The sequence below is a fragment of the Sebastes umbrosus genome, chromosome 20 (assembly GCF_015220745.1).
Source record: "Sebastes umbrosus isolate fSebUmb1 chromosome 20, fSebUmb1.pri, whole genome shotgun sequence".
Lineage (NCBI taxonomy): Eukaryota > Metazoa > Chordata > Actinopteri > Perciformes > Sebastidae > Sebastes > Sebastes umbrosus.
In genome coordinates this window covers 8,380,361-8,392,751 of record NC_051288.1, presented here as the reverse complement: position 1 = coordinate 8,392,751, position 12,391 = coordinate 8,380,361, and the positions used below count along the sequence as shown (strand labels likewise).

Genomic DNA, 12,391 nt, shown 5'->3' with positions numbered 1-12,391 from the left:
TTGTCCCCGGGGGGCAATCGGTTCCACAGCAAGGCCTTATTATAATACATGAATGATCATAGACATACAGTACAGTAAGGGGGAGGAGAGATACTGGCATCATATGAAATTAGAAAAACCTAAGGAATCCATTGGTACCAATGTCATACAAGCTTGTCAGGAAGGAAGAAGGCTAATCAGAGCTTTCAAGGGGTCCCTTGACCTCTGACCTCAAGATATGTGAATGAAAATGGGTTCTATAGGTACCCACGAGTCTCCCCTTTACAGACATGCCCACTTTATGATAATCACACGCAGTTTGGGACAAGTCATAGTCAAGTCAGCACACTGACACACTGACAGCTGCTGTTGCCTGTTGGGCTCGAGTTTGCCATGTTATGATTTGAGCATATTTGTTATGCTAAATGAAGTACCTGTGAGGGTTTCTGGTTTATTGATTTCCATTAATACATATATACATACATTTGCATTAAGCAGCATATTTACCCACTCCCATGTTGATAAGAGTATTAAATACTTAACAAACTCCCTTTTAATGTACATTTTGTACAGATAAAAAATGATATAAATATGTATATGATTGAGTGATAGAGTTTGACCATATCAATACAAATACACAGGGAGAGTAAAGTGTAGGGTGACCAGACATGTTGGATACATGATCAAGATCTCTACCATCATAATACAGTTGTCATCATCAGTGGCATAGACCTCATCATCATCATTTTTTCAGCTATCTTAGTTGTACAAACAATACAGGTAAGACTGTCAGTGTTGCCTTCAAAGGCCCCCTTTTTTAAACTTTGACCAGGAAAGTTAATTTGTCTAACCTTACACGGTTGAGATGACCAAGAGGCGTACTTTGCTTGTAAACTTCAAACAAAGCACTTGGCTTAGACTGTCACGCTGTGTTTAGCGCTGTTAACTGTTAACTTGATTCCTGTTTTTACCTCTCCCAATGTGCAACACATTATCTGGCAGGAAAAGAAGCTTTTTGTTTCTGTGGTTTGCTAATGAGATGGCATAGGAAGTAGAGATGCTGTAGAACATCCTCTTCCTCATCAGGCTTTACAGCAGATATATGCCAGGACATCGTCAGAATATGTGTACGAGTGTATATAATGGCTTGGACATAGTGGATGAATTGTTATTTCAAAAAGGTGCCAAAATCAGAGGATAAATCATCTTCTCATGTTGCATGATTCTCAAATCAAAGTCCACTTTAAAACCCACAGGCTGCAGAGAGACTGATGTGTATGTGCATACCCGGTACATTTCTCTTTGGCAATGTTTTTTTCTCTATCTTTGCAATTATACATGTTAAATACCCAGAAGAAAGGCTGAATAATTTGAGGAAAATATCTAATTGTGATTTAAATCACAACTATTTTCCATATATTAAATTCAAGCTGCAACAATTTGTGGATAATGCCAAAAATCTGATGGTTCCAGCTTCTCAAATGTGAGGATTCGATGATTTTCTTTGTCGTATACTGCATGTAAACTAGATCATGTTTGGGTTTTGAACAGGTGGCAGAATAAAACATGCAGTACTTTGAATATATCACCTTGAGCTGAGGGAAATAACAATGATATTTTTCCCAATTTTCATACAAATTCTAAACCAAACGACTAAATAAATAATGGAGAAAATAATCACAGATTAATAAATAATGAAATTAAGTGCTAAATGCAGCCTTTCTACAGGTCTGTATTTGTAAGCAGGGCTGGGCGATATGGAGAAAATCAAATATAACAATATTTTTGACCAAATACCCATCAATATTGTGACGATATTTGACTCGTCTTTGACGACAAAGAGGAGTTGTAGCATTTATTCATAGAGAAATAAACTGTACACACACTGTCTGCTACACCTACGCACACATACACACACACACGGTCTGGCAGAAACTCGCTAAAATTACACCGCGCTGACAGACTGTATGTGTATGGCAAGAAGCCGCCGGCAACGCTGGTTGTTGGTTAATTTCTTTTTTTTTAAATTAGCATCCCTAGTTCCCTAGTAATATGACTGAATGTCTTTGTGGTGACACACTAAAGTCATGGGTATATTTTCACATTTTAATGAGAAAAGACAACAATATTCACAATAACTGCTAAATATTACCTCACGTTTTCAACACTCACGTTCAAGCAAACACCGACACACATTCAGTCACCAGTTAATTGAGACGCTACCTGATCCATAACATCAGTGCTCTGACTTTCCCCTCATCATCAGTCCTATCCTTCTGCAGAAGTTGTCCTGTATTCTTCGTTGTCAGACCTGATGTTTACCACATCTTGTTGATGAGAATCGTGTTATTTCTATCGTTCCAATTACAGTTCACTGTGATGCATTAAACACAAATAGGTTATACTTTTGACGGGCCCGTCAAAGTTCGTTCATTAATGCAACTTGCAATTTTTAATTAACCTCTTAAAAATTTGAAGGACAGCCGTCTGGCGTGGCCACTAGTCGATCCTTCAGAGGTTGTAGCAGGCTCAGTTATAAAGCTAGAGTAAAGATACTGGCATCATATGAAATTAGAAAAACCTAAGGAATCCATTGGTACCAACCATATCATAATAGCTTGTTGCGAAGGGGGGCTAACAAATGCTCCAAACTTGCGCAAAATTTTGGTGAGGAAAAACTGTCATGGCCATTTTCAAAGGGGTCCCTTGACCTCTGACCTCCAGATATATGAATGAAAATGGGTTCTATGGGTACCCACGAGTCTCCCCTTTGCAGACATGCCCACTTTATGATGATCACATGCAGTTTGGGGCAAGTCATAGTCAAGTCAGCACACTGGCACACTGACAGCTGTTGTTGCCTGTTGGGCTGCAGTTTGCCATGTTATGATTTGATCATATTTGTTTATGCTAAATGCAGTACCTGTGAGGGTTTCTGGACAATATTTGTCATAGTTTTGTGTTGTTTATTGATTTCCAATAATAAATATATACGTACATTTGCAGAAAGCAGCATATTTGCGCACTACCATGTTGATAAGAGTATTAAATACTTGACAAATCTCTCTTTAAGGTACATTTTGAACAGATAAATAATTTGCGATCAATCGTGATTAACTATGGGCAATGGACATCGATTGACAGCCCGAGTTATATTTTTGCAGTTAGCCTAACTTCCCCACTGATTGTGAGTTTGACTAGTGTAAACGTCCTGATGATCCCCCCCGCCCCTCTTCTCTGTGTCTCCTGGCTCTGATTACAGGAAAGAGGGAGTGAGTTGGTGGGAGATATGATATCCTTCCAGCCACGCCCAAAACTGACAAGATCTCATGTGTGTTTTGTTAGGGACAGTGGAAGAGGAAGCATTTCTGTAATGACAGACTCCTCCTGCTCCGTCTTGTTAGCTGCATTCTTCAGTCTAGTTACGCAGGAAAGCACTTTCTATTTCACACACATTCACCCGTGCTTGGTCATCAGCCAACACACCTGATGGTTTCTGTTTCATACACCCATCCCACCCCCTCTCACTGCACTGAGCTGACACAAATCACACCACCCAATGCCGACTTGAGAGGACTCATTTCCATCACCACATCCAAGAATAGCTCAGTGATGTCCAGCTCCAGATCACAGAGGGGTGTCAAGGCCATACACGTAGAGTTTTATTTGGTGCCTTATCAACTGTGTGCTTGTGTGTGAGAGAAAGTTGTGATCAGACCATGTGTGCAGGCCATTTCTCTCAGGCTGTAGAGGCTAACAGGAGCTGTCAAACAGGTTTCTGCTCCACCTGTGTGCATACTTGGCAACCTTGAGACCTTAAAAAAAAGGGAGGATTTCAAAACCAAAGCGTGGGGGCTGGGGGTTCTCCCTCGGAAAAAATTAGCTTCAGAGCCTTTTTTTCCTGCATTCTGGTGATTTTAAAAGACTGAAAATAATAAAATAACAATCTACTATGCACACTGCAACAGCGTTTTTATGTTAAACTTTTGATTTTACCTTTAATTCTCAGGAAAGAATACAGAATAATTTGCCGCTCTTACGTAAACTTGTACGGCAATAAATGTAAATATCTGGCATAAACTAATATTCATCAGGTTTTTATTCATTTTTTTGCCGCTGCTTTAGTATTTCTTTCTCTCAGTTCTCTCCACTTCTCCCTCCATCTCTCACTCACTGAAGGCCATTTCAGATACAATGTGACAACGACACCACCGCGCTCCGAAACCCGTTATTTCCAAAGGTTTGCGCCACGTCACGACGGCTTTTTCGCTATGTCGAGCAAAGCCCAACTTTGGGCGCTGCACACTGTGATTTTACCGCAATACGATGACATTTCCTGTCCATGAAAGAGTTAGCACGCAGCTTTAGCCATGATGTCTAATTCTGCTTTTCCTCCACATAGACTCAAATGAAGCAAATATATTGATTCTAGTATTAAAAAATATATTTCAAAATCGTAAAAAAAAAAAATCGCGACACACATAGGTGAATCGATTTTTTTCCCACTCCTAATAAATATGAATCTATACTTGAAGTTCATGACTTGATCAGATGTCACTCGGGGAGGGGCTGATTATCTTGGCACCTTTTTACTTCCCGTCTTGCAGCAAGCTGCAGCATAGCTGCTGCTTGGCGTCCGTAAGAAGAATGTTGTGGATGCCAGGCATTTCCTCCTGGCCATTCATTGTTCCTCTGAAGCACTATGCTAGCTATGTGGTTGACAGACGCAGCCCATGCAGCAGCTCTGCTGGTCTCTTCAGGCTCTTACTGTCCTGTCCAGGCATGTTTATGCACTTTTTTTTTTTTCCCTCCACTGACTTCCAGCTAAATGGCTCGGTTGATATGCTGGGAATTTGATGACATCACAGAACTTTCGGATGAAAGATAACACATTTCTAAGTGAAGGACATTAGGGACGGTGCATTGGATAGCCCAGACCATACATTTTGACTCTGTGAGAAGAGTCAATAGGGCAGTTTAATTCGCTATCAAAGGTAAATACTGTTAGCTTATCCTGTTGAGAGATGAGCTCACTGATCAAACAATGTGACGAAAGACGCAGCGTTCACTCACTCACTGTTAACTTGTTTCTCAACACGAGTCCATTGCTTACCCACTGCCAAGGTAAATTCCATATCTGACAGTAGTACTAGGACACGTCACTCTGCTGGAAGTGCTCTGCTGGAAACTGTGTCACTCTCTTCTGCCCTGCCATTGTTCTTCTGATTAACCTGAAACTAACAAGCTACTTCCCTGTCACAATAACAACCTTGTCTACAGTCGTGTCAGTGTGAATGAAGTCTGTGTTTGTGTCAAACTGACTGTTTCCCCCCTGACAATATGGCAAACTTGAAAAATTCCACACATTAATAATAAGAGTATTAATACCCATGAATGACTCATAATTTAGGGAAGTTGTTTTTATTCCAAGATAAGATTAGGTGGAATTTAAAGAGAACTTTTTATGAAAACAAAGCACAGTTCATGATTGTATTGGACTTGTAAAGTTTAATATCTTGTAAAATGCTATGTTAATGGGACAGTGTCCTCTTTTCTTTCTTTCTTTTTTTTTGTTACTTAGTAAACTTGCTAAACAAATGTGGTATATATGTGCCAACTGGACACACGCAAAATTCTACAATAACCTTTCAGCATATTGTAATTCAAGTGTTCTGAGAGATAACTAGACTTCTGCACCTCCTCATGGCTCTGTTTTCAGGCTTTAAAAAAATCTAGCCTGTGACGGGAGACTTTGACCAATCACAGGTCATTTCAGAGAGAGAAGGAGCTTTCCTATTGGCTGTTCATTCAATGGAGGCAGCTGTAGCAAGCTATGTGGTTTAGCCTGGTTCGCCGGGTTAATCAAGGTCAATTGACAATGATTTGTGTCAAACTGTATGCCGACACTGTTGAACTGAAATTTTAATCTATATATACCATAATATTGTACCATAATATCTTGATACCGCCCAAGCCTAGCAAGCAAGGTCACACAACAAGTGTGTCCATCACTGTCCATGTGGCCTTGAGCCAAACACAGGTCTACTTCCTGCTCCAGAAGCACCACACCTGGCCACTAATGCTCTGTGACCTGTCCTCTGATAGAAGTCGCAGATGTGTCTCATAGAGAATAAACAAAGACACCTATTCCTTGCAAACTGTTGTATGGTGTATCATCATTTAAACGTGCATGTGTTAGCTCAGTTTGCTGAATATTCAGCCAGAAGGCCTGAACAAGACTTTTGAGAGAGCAGAGGAGGAGGAGGAGGTTAATCTAACTGTCTGAACTGACAGCCTTAATCATCACTGCAGTTCACATAATTGTGATGTTCATTCCCAGCCTCGGCTCTTGATAAGTAGCTGGTGTAAAAAATAACACTCGAGTGTATTTAATGAATGTGTAATTTGTGCTCTAATGTCTGTCAGGTTACTTGAAAGGCCACAATTAATCTGGTGGGAGAGAAACAACTGTGGGATTAGGATGTCTGAAAGGCTGCGGAGAGGAACTCACAGCTGACATGTACTGTAGCATGCACTGTCTTTAACAGACTGAACTCAAAGCTTTTCCATACTGGTTGTTTAGCTTCACTGTTTACATGTGTGCGCACATGCGAGGGTTGTATATTCCTACTCTGGTTTTCCATCAGCAGATTCCTCTCGTAGTCCGTAGAAGCCGTAGTGTTGGTGAAGCAGACCTCCCACCCGGCAATTGTGAGCAGAGCTTACGGCTTTTGAGCTCCCTCTTTCTGCTCCGCTGCTTCTCCTGGGACCGTCACACACACACACAATGTCTACAAGGACTACAAGCTTGTAACCTGCGGCAACACCAAGCATGTTAGCTGTTGATCAACCTCCAGTTGTAAACTTTGAAGTGCATTTTACCAGTGAGAGTTGTAATAGGCTGCTCGGTTGTCGCAGTACTCACAGTCTCAGCAGACTTAATTATGGCTGAATATTTTTGCTAACTCAGAGCTAGTATCGTCATCGGAATAAGTAATTTATGTTAAGAAATCAAGACTTATCCTTATATTTTATAAATATATTTTTCTGCAGTGATTTCTGCCTCTGTGTTCTCTAGTAGGCCTGGCTTTTTGGTGCCGACAGATGACGTTGACACCGCAATTTGATTGGCGCAACATCTGTGTGTGCGCCGGGCACTAAAATATTGAATGTCAATCGATTAAAATATTTAAGCATGATTGTCCATAGTTAATCACAGTTAATGGCAAATGAATTGCACATTTTTTTATCTGTTCAAAATGTACCTTAAAGAATAGAATAGAATAGAAAGCTTTATTGTCATCGTATTAAATACAACGAGATTAAAAGTTGCCACTTCTGGTCAGTGCTTTAAAACAAATTCTTGACAAGACTAAACGAGGCAGATTAAACATATCACAGGTAAAACACACACAGTTATAAAGCAAATAAATCCGGTAAAGTAGATGTAATAAATAAATAATATAAGTGTTGCACTAGAGGTATAAGATATAAAATAGATGTAATGTAAACAGAGGTAATTGCACTTGAGGTGTATATTGCATCAAGGATATATTGCACAGTCAAATGTATTTCACATTCAGTGTATTAATATTGCACAGATTTATTGATTTAATGGTCATGACAGTTTTTCCTTGACAAAATTTAGCGTAAATTTGGAGCGTTATTTAACCTCCTTGGCGACAAGCTCGTATGACATGGTTGGTACCAATGGATTCATTAGGTTTTCTAGTTTCATATGATACCAGTATCATCACTCTATCGCAAGATGCGTTAAAGATATTGGTGGCGTTAAAACATATTTGCGTTAATGTGTTGTTATCGCGTTAACTTTGACGGCCCTATAGGGCTGTGTATTGCCAAGAATCTGGAGATCCGATACATATGATACTGGGGTTGCGATTCAATATATTGCGATACAGTAAGCAAGGTGATATAGTACGACTTTTTTTTTTTCCTAATTTTAGGAAAGCTGTCATGGTATAAAGAACACACCGCCATATGCATAAAATCTAAGTAAATTTTTTTTCCTTTTTTATGCAATCAGAACAGTGGGATCTACATTTACATTTATCACTGTAACTGTAACATTCAACATCATAGCACTACTTTGAGAGGGCACACACACTGAGAGGGTGCATCTCTTTCCCAATGAAAAAAAAATATTGACTGAGTTAATCTTTGCATGTAAACTATTCATTAAAAATCGATACAGTATCACAAAACATAATACCGCAATTTTCGATATTGTCTTACAGCCCTTGTTATCAACTATTAAATTAATCGTGAACTATTTTGATAATTGATTAATCGGTTTGAGTACTCTTTTAAGTTTCTTAAATATGAATATTTTCTGGTTTCTTTATTCCTCTATGACAGTAAAGTTGTGAAATGAATGAATGAAGTTGTGGACAAAACAAGACAATGTTCAAGAATTTGTCACCATTTTCTGACATTTTATAGACCAAACAACTAATCGAGAAAATCATCAACATATTAATTGACAATGAAAATAATTGCAGCCCTCCTCGCATGCAGTGTAAAAAAGTTGAAATATCATAACTATGTTAAAATGCTCAGTACCATTACAGTTAAGAGTGATGCAACAAATATTCACAACAATTTGTCCTGTTGAGAAATCCATCTTTCCTCAAAACCGTTGAGACCAGTAACCTCCCCCAGTCAGCCTGCTGTGTACTTCTGTGTAGTGTTTATAATGTGTGTTTATAGGAGGAAGCTGGAGTTGGAAATATGTGTCACAGCCCAGCAGTGAGTCAGGGCAGCGCCGCTGATACGAGGGCAAAAACTGCAGAACTGTGTCTCCATTTGGACCGAGGCAAATGAGCTGGTTCAGACGGAAAACCGTGACTCACGGCGCAGGCCTTTTGTCACAGACTTGTGACACTGCAGGATCATATGTCTGGCTGCAGTTATGAGTTTTCCTGTCCCACCGTCTGAAATATTGTGCTTTCTTTTCCATAGTTGAGTGTCAGCGAGTGAAGGAGCCAATGAGGCCTCACAGAGCATGCAGCAGACGACGAGGCTTAGCAGGCCTCTGCTGCTGCTCTTGTGGTTCAACCTCTCCTTCACGTGACGGAGTAGCAGCGTTCAGCCTTTAGCCACCAGTTTACCGCTGATAAATGTGCTCTTTTACAGAGCTCAGTCTTGTGACTCGTCGCTGCTTTAGTTGACTTCCTATGCGTTGCTTAAAGACAGAATGCAAGGATGATAATTTTTTCCTTTCTTTGTCTTCCTGCTTCCCCTTTTCCTTTCCTTCTTTCTCTGAAGTGGCCTCTATGAAAACCGCCTTTGTGTGTCACAGGTGTTTTCATCAGCCGTTGCTAAGTAGGGCTGACTGTGTGTGTGTGTGTGTGTCATGACCAAACAATGGTTTCTTAGTTGTGCCCTGACAGACCTCTGGCCCTTATCTTTTGTTTTGAGAGGGGGCAGCAGGACCCCACCCACTCATGTTCGTTTGTTCGTTCTCTGATGACAAGAGATGCCAGACTCCGCCTCCTAGAATTCCTTTCTGTCATCTTCAGTGTTTCAGCTACCTGAGGCTCCATAGATTCTAGGCTTAGGGGCTGGGTGATATGGCTTATAACTAATATCTTAATATCTCTCTTGGATATACAATATACATCTCAAAATTTTCACATTTACTTCTAGAATAACTAGGGATATTAATAATTAACCGCGAACCGACGTTAAGCATTTTAACCGATTAACGCTATTGGTTAAAATAGTTAAAAGAAATGTTAATAATGAATTAAAAAGCTGAGGAAAAAATCGTCACTCAAAGGAGAGTCTTAGCCGGAGTTACAGATACAGGAAGTTGGCTCGGGTCTTGAGCTCGCTTGAGCGGAGCAAGTTGTAGCCTCGTAGCATTTATTCACCGACAAAATAACCTGTACACACACTGTCTGCTACATCTACGTTCACACCTATAACGCCACCAACAAACCCACACTCACCGCCGCCTGACACACACGGTCTGTCAGAAACTCGCTGAAGTTACGCCGCACTGAAAGACTGACCGTAGGTGTGTGACAATGGTGAGCATGAAGCTACCAGCAGAGCTACAGATTTGAATGTAGCACAAACACACACACTGTTTGTCGGACAACCGCTATCGTTAATCCGGACAGACAGAGTATCGTTACGCCGGGCAGACGCACAGCGAACAACCAGCTAAACTATATGTGCGGTGGAGACTTTTACTGGGAAAGTGGCTGCATGTCCGCGACACTACACGCAGCATCGTGGCTGCTAAGTTAACGCTCCCGGATGGCGAACTGGAGACAGTGAGCGCAGCATTGTGGCTGCTACAGTAGCTCTCCTGACGGTGAACTGGGGACTCAGCTGTCTGTTGTGCTCCTGCTGCTGGCGCACCGCTGCATGCGAGGCACAAATCTTGTCGGTTAATAATCAGTTAACGAGGATCGGTTATCAGTTGTGAACATTTTTCAAAATTAGCATCCCTAAGAATAACATAACTCTAAAAAATGTGCGATCAATTTGCAATTGATTGCGATTAAATATATTTTAATCGATTGACAACCCTACTTTTTTGCTTATTCATTTATTGCTGACTGACTGACTGATTGAATGAATGTGAAATTGCCGATCATGTTCACAGAAAGGTCTCTTTTACTTTGAAGTCACTTCTTATGTGTTCTTATTGTAATGCCTAGTATATATTATATACACATACCGCAAAAACAACTTTGGGGGCTAGTTTGATTATCTTTCAAAGAGAAGGCTTGACTGCAGTGTTCTACACTGGGTGGTATTTTAAGTGACTTTGCAGAGTTAGTAGTCCACATCTGCTTTCCTGGTACCGAATCACCTCTTTTTCTTCGGAAATTATTCTTCTGTTCGTGGCTCCTCTCCAGGATCTTCCTCCGTTTTGAATTGACTTGAACTCAGGACAATGATTGATGTTAAACTGGTGGACGTGTTTGTTCAGTTTGGTGTGTGTGTGTATGTTTGAGACGGAGAGCGAGAGTCTCCTGCATGTCAACACAGCCTGCTGTTACTCCATAAATATATTACTAAAAATGCACAAGGAATATCTCGATATAATGATACGGTCAACCCACCGCCACATCACACACATAATTATATTCAGATATATCTGATATATTCGATGCATCGCTCGCATAGAGACGGGACTGAAATAAAGTTTCAGTGTTGCTTTCTTGCTCTTCCACTTTTCCTCTCTCATACTATCCTTAGATTTAACTAGGAAGCAAGTAGGACAACACTTAATTTGTGGGAGGAATGACGGGAGGTTTTCATAATGTAACACTTCTCTCCCCTCTTCTTTCCTCCCTGCAGCGTGCGTCAGTGGGCCCGCAGGCTCCACGCCGGTGCTGAGTCAGGATGAAGAGGTTCAGGCGACACGGCCAGGAGTCCCAGAGAGATCGACTCAAACAGGAGCTCTTCCAGTTCAACAAGGCAAGTGAGCCCCGACGGGACACAACACAACACGACAGCAGCAGATGTGAATCTGGTCCTCATTAGTTGCTAGAATAGAATGTATATACATTTAAATGTACTTAAACAACTAAAAACCTGCTGCCTCGGCGTAGTTTCCCCTCAGCTGTTTCTCTGTTTGGTTGCATTTGCACTGCAGAAAGGTGCACAGCTTTATCAGTTTCCACACAGGATTTTGCCAAGTGTTACGTGATGTTAATAACAGCTTGTGCAGCTACTGTTTTGTCATTTTTTGTTTACACCTACACACCTACTTTGACCTTTAAATAAACTAGTAAGAGATTGTGGTTACATGAGCTGATTTCCTCCTTTCAGACCAAGCATACACGGTTTAAGAGCAAGCCGAGGGCAATATGATAAGGTGGAGATGAAAAATGTAGTCTTGTGATGAAACTGTATTCTTTTTAGGTTGTTGGCAAATTTAACTAGTTGTGTTTGGATTTTATTTTTGTCATAAATCTTATTTATAAACCTAATTTTGATTAATTAATTCTGTGCGCTCCTGTGTTAATTTTTTTGCACGTGATTATGATCTTTTCATTTTGGCTTTAATTGTGAAGCACTTTTTTAAAGTCAGAATTTTTAAACTGGGTGATTGATCTCTCTGACTTTAATGATGATGGCTGTCATGTCACTGCTGCTGGTGGTTTATAGGTACGTGTGATGAATTAATGATAATTCAGATGCTATATATAGGCACACATAGCTGTGTGTAGGGATGTCACGAGAACAGATACTTTGGTACCAAGTCGATGCCAAAAATTTAGAAAATGTGACGGTGCTCGTTTTTTACAGTACCGCAGGTCACGTCAGGGCTCGAGACTAACGGCGTGCCGTCATCCCGGTAATGATAGAAAATGTCCCTGATGATGCTACATTGTGAACAACAAATCTGTTTTGAAATTGGCAGGAG

At 40.6% G+C, this 12,391-nt stretch overlaps 1 protein-coding gene across 5 annotated transcripts in view; it reads left to right on the top strand.

Annotated features, from left to right (window-relative positions):
- The window catches only part of llgl2 (LLGL scribble cell polarity complex component 2), a 38,414-nt gene that overhangs the window by 1,946 nt on the left and 24,077 nt on the right, over positions 1-12,391 (top strand). For all 5 annotated transcript variants that reach the window (XM_037755105.1, XM_037755104.1, XM_037755103.1 and 2 more), the window contains exon 2: positions 11,320-11,439. In XM_037755105.1, coding sequence (XP_037611033.1) covers positions 11,365-11,439 — 75 coding nt within the window. In that variant the 5' untranslated portion in view covers positions 11,320-11,364. The remainder of the gene's footprint in view (positions 1-11,319; positions 11,440-12,391) is intronic.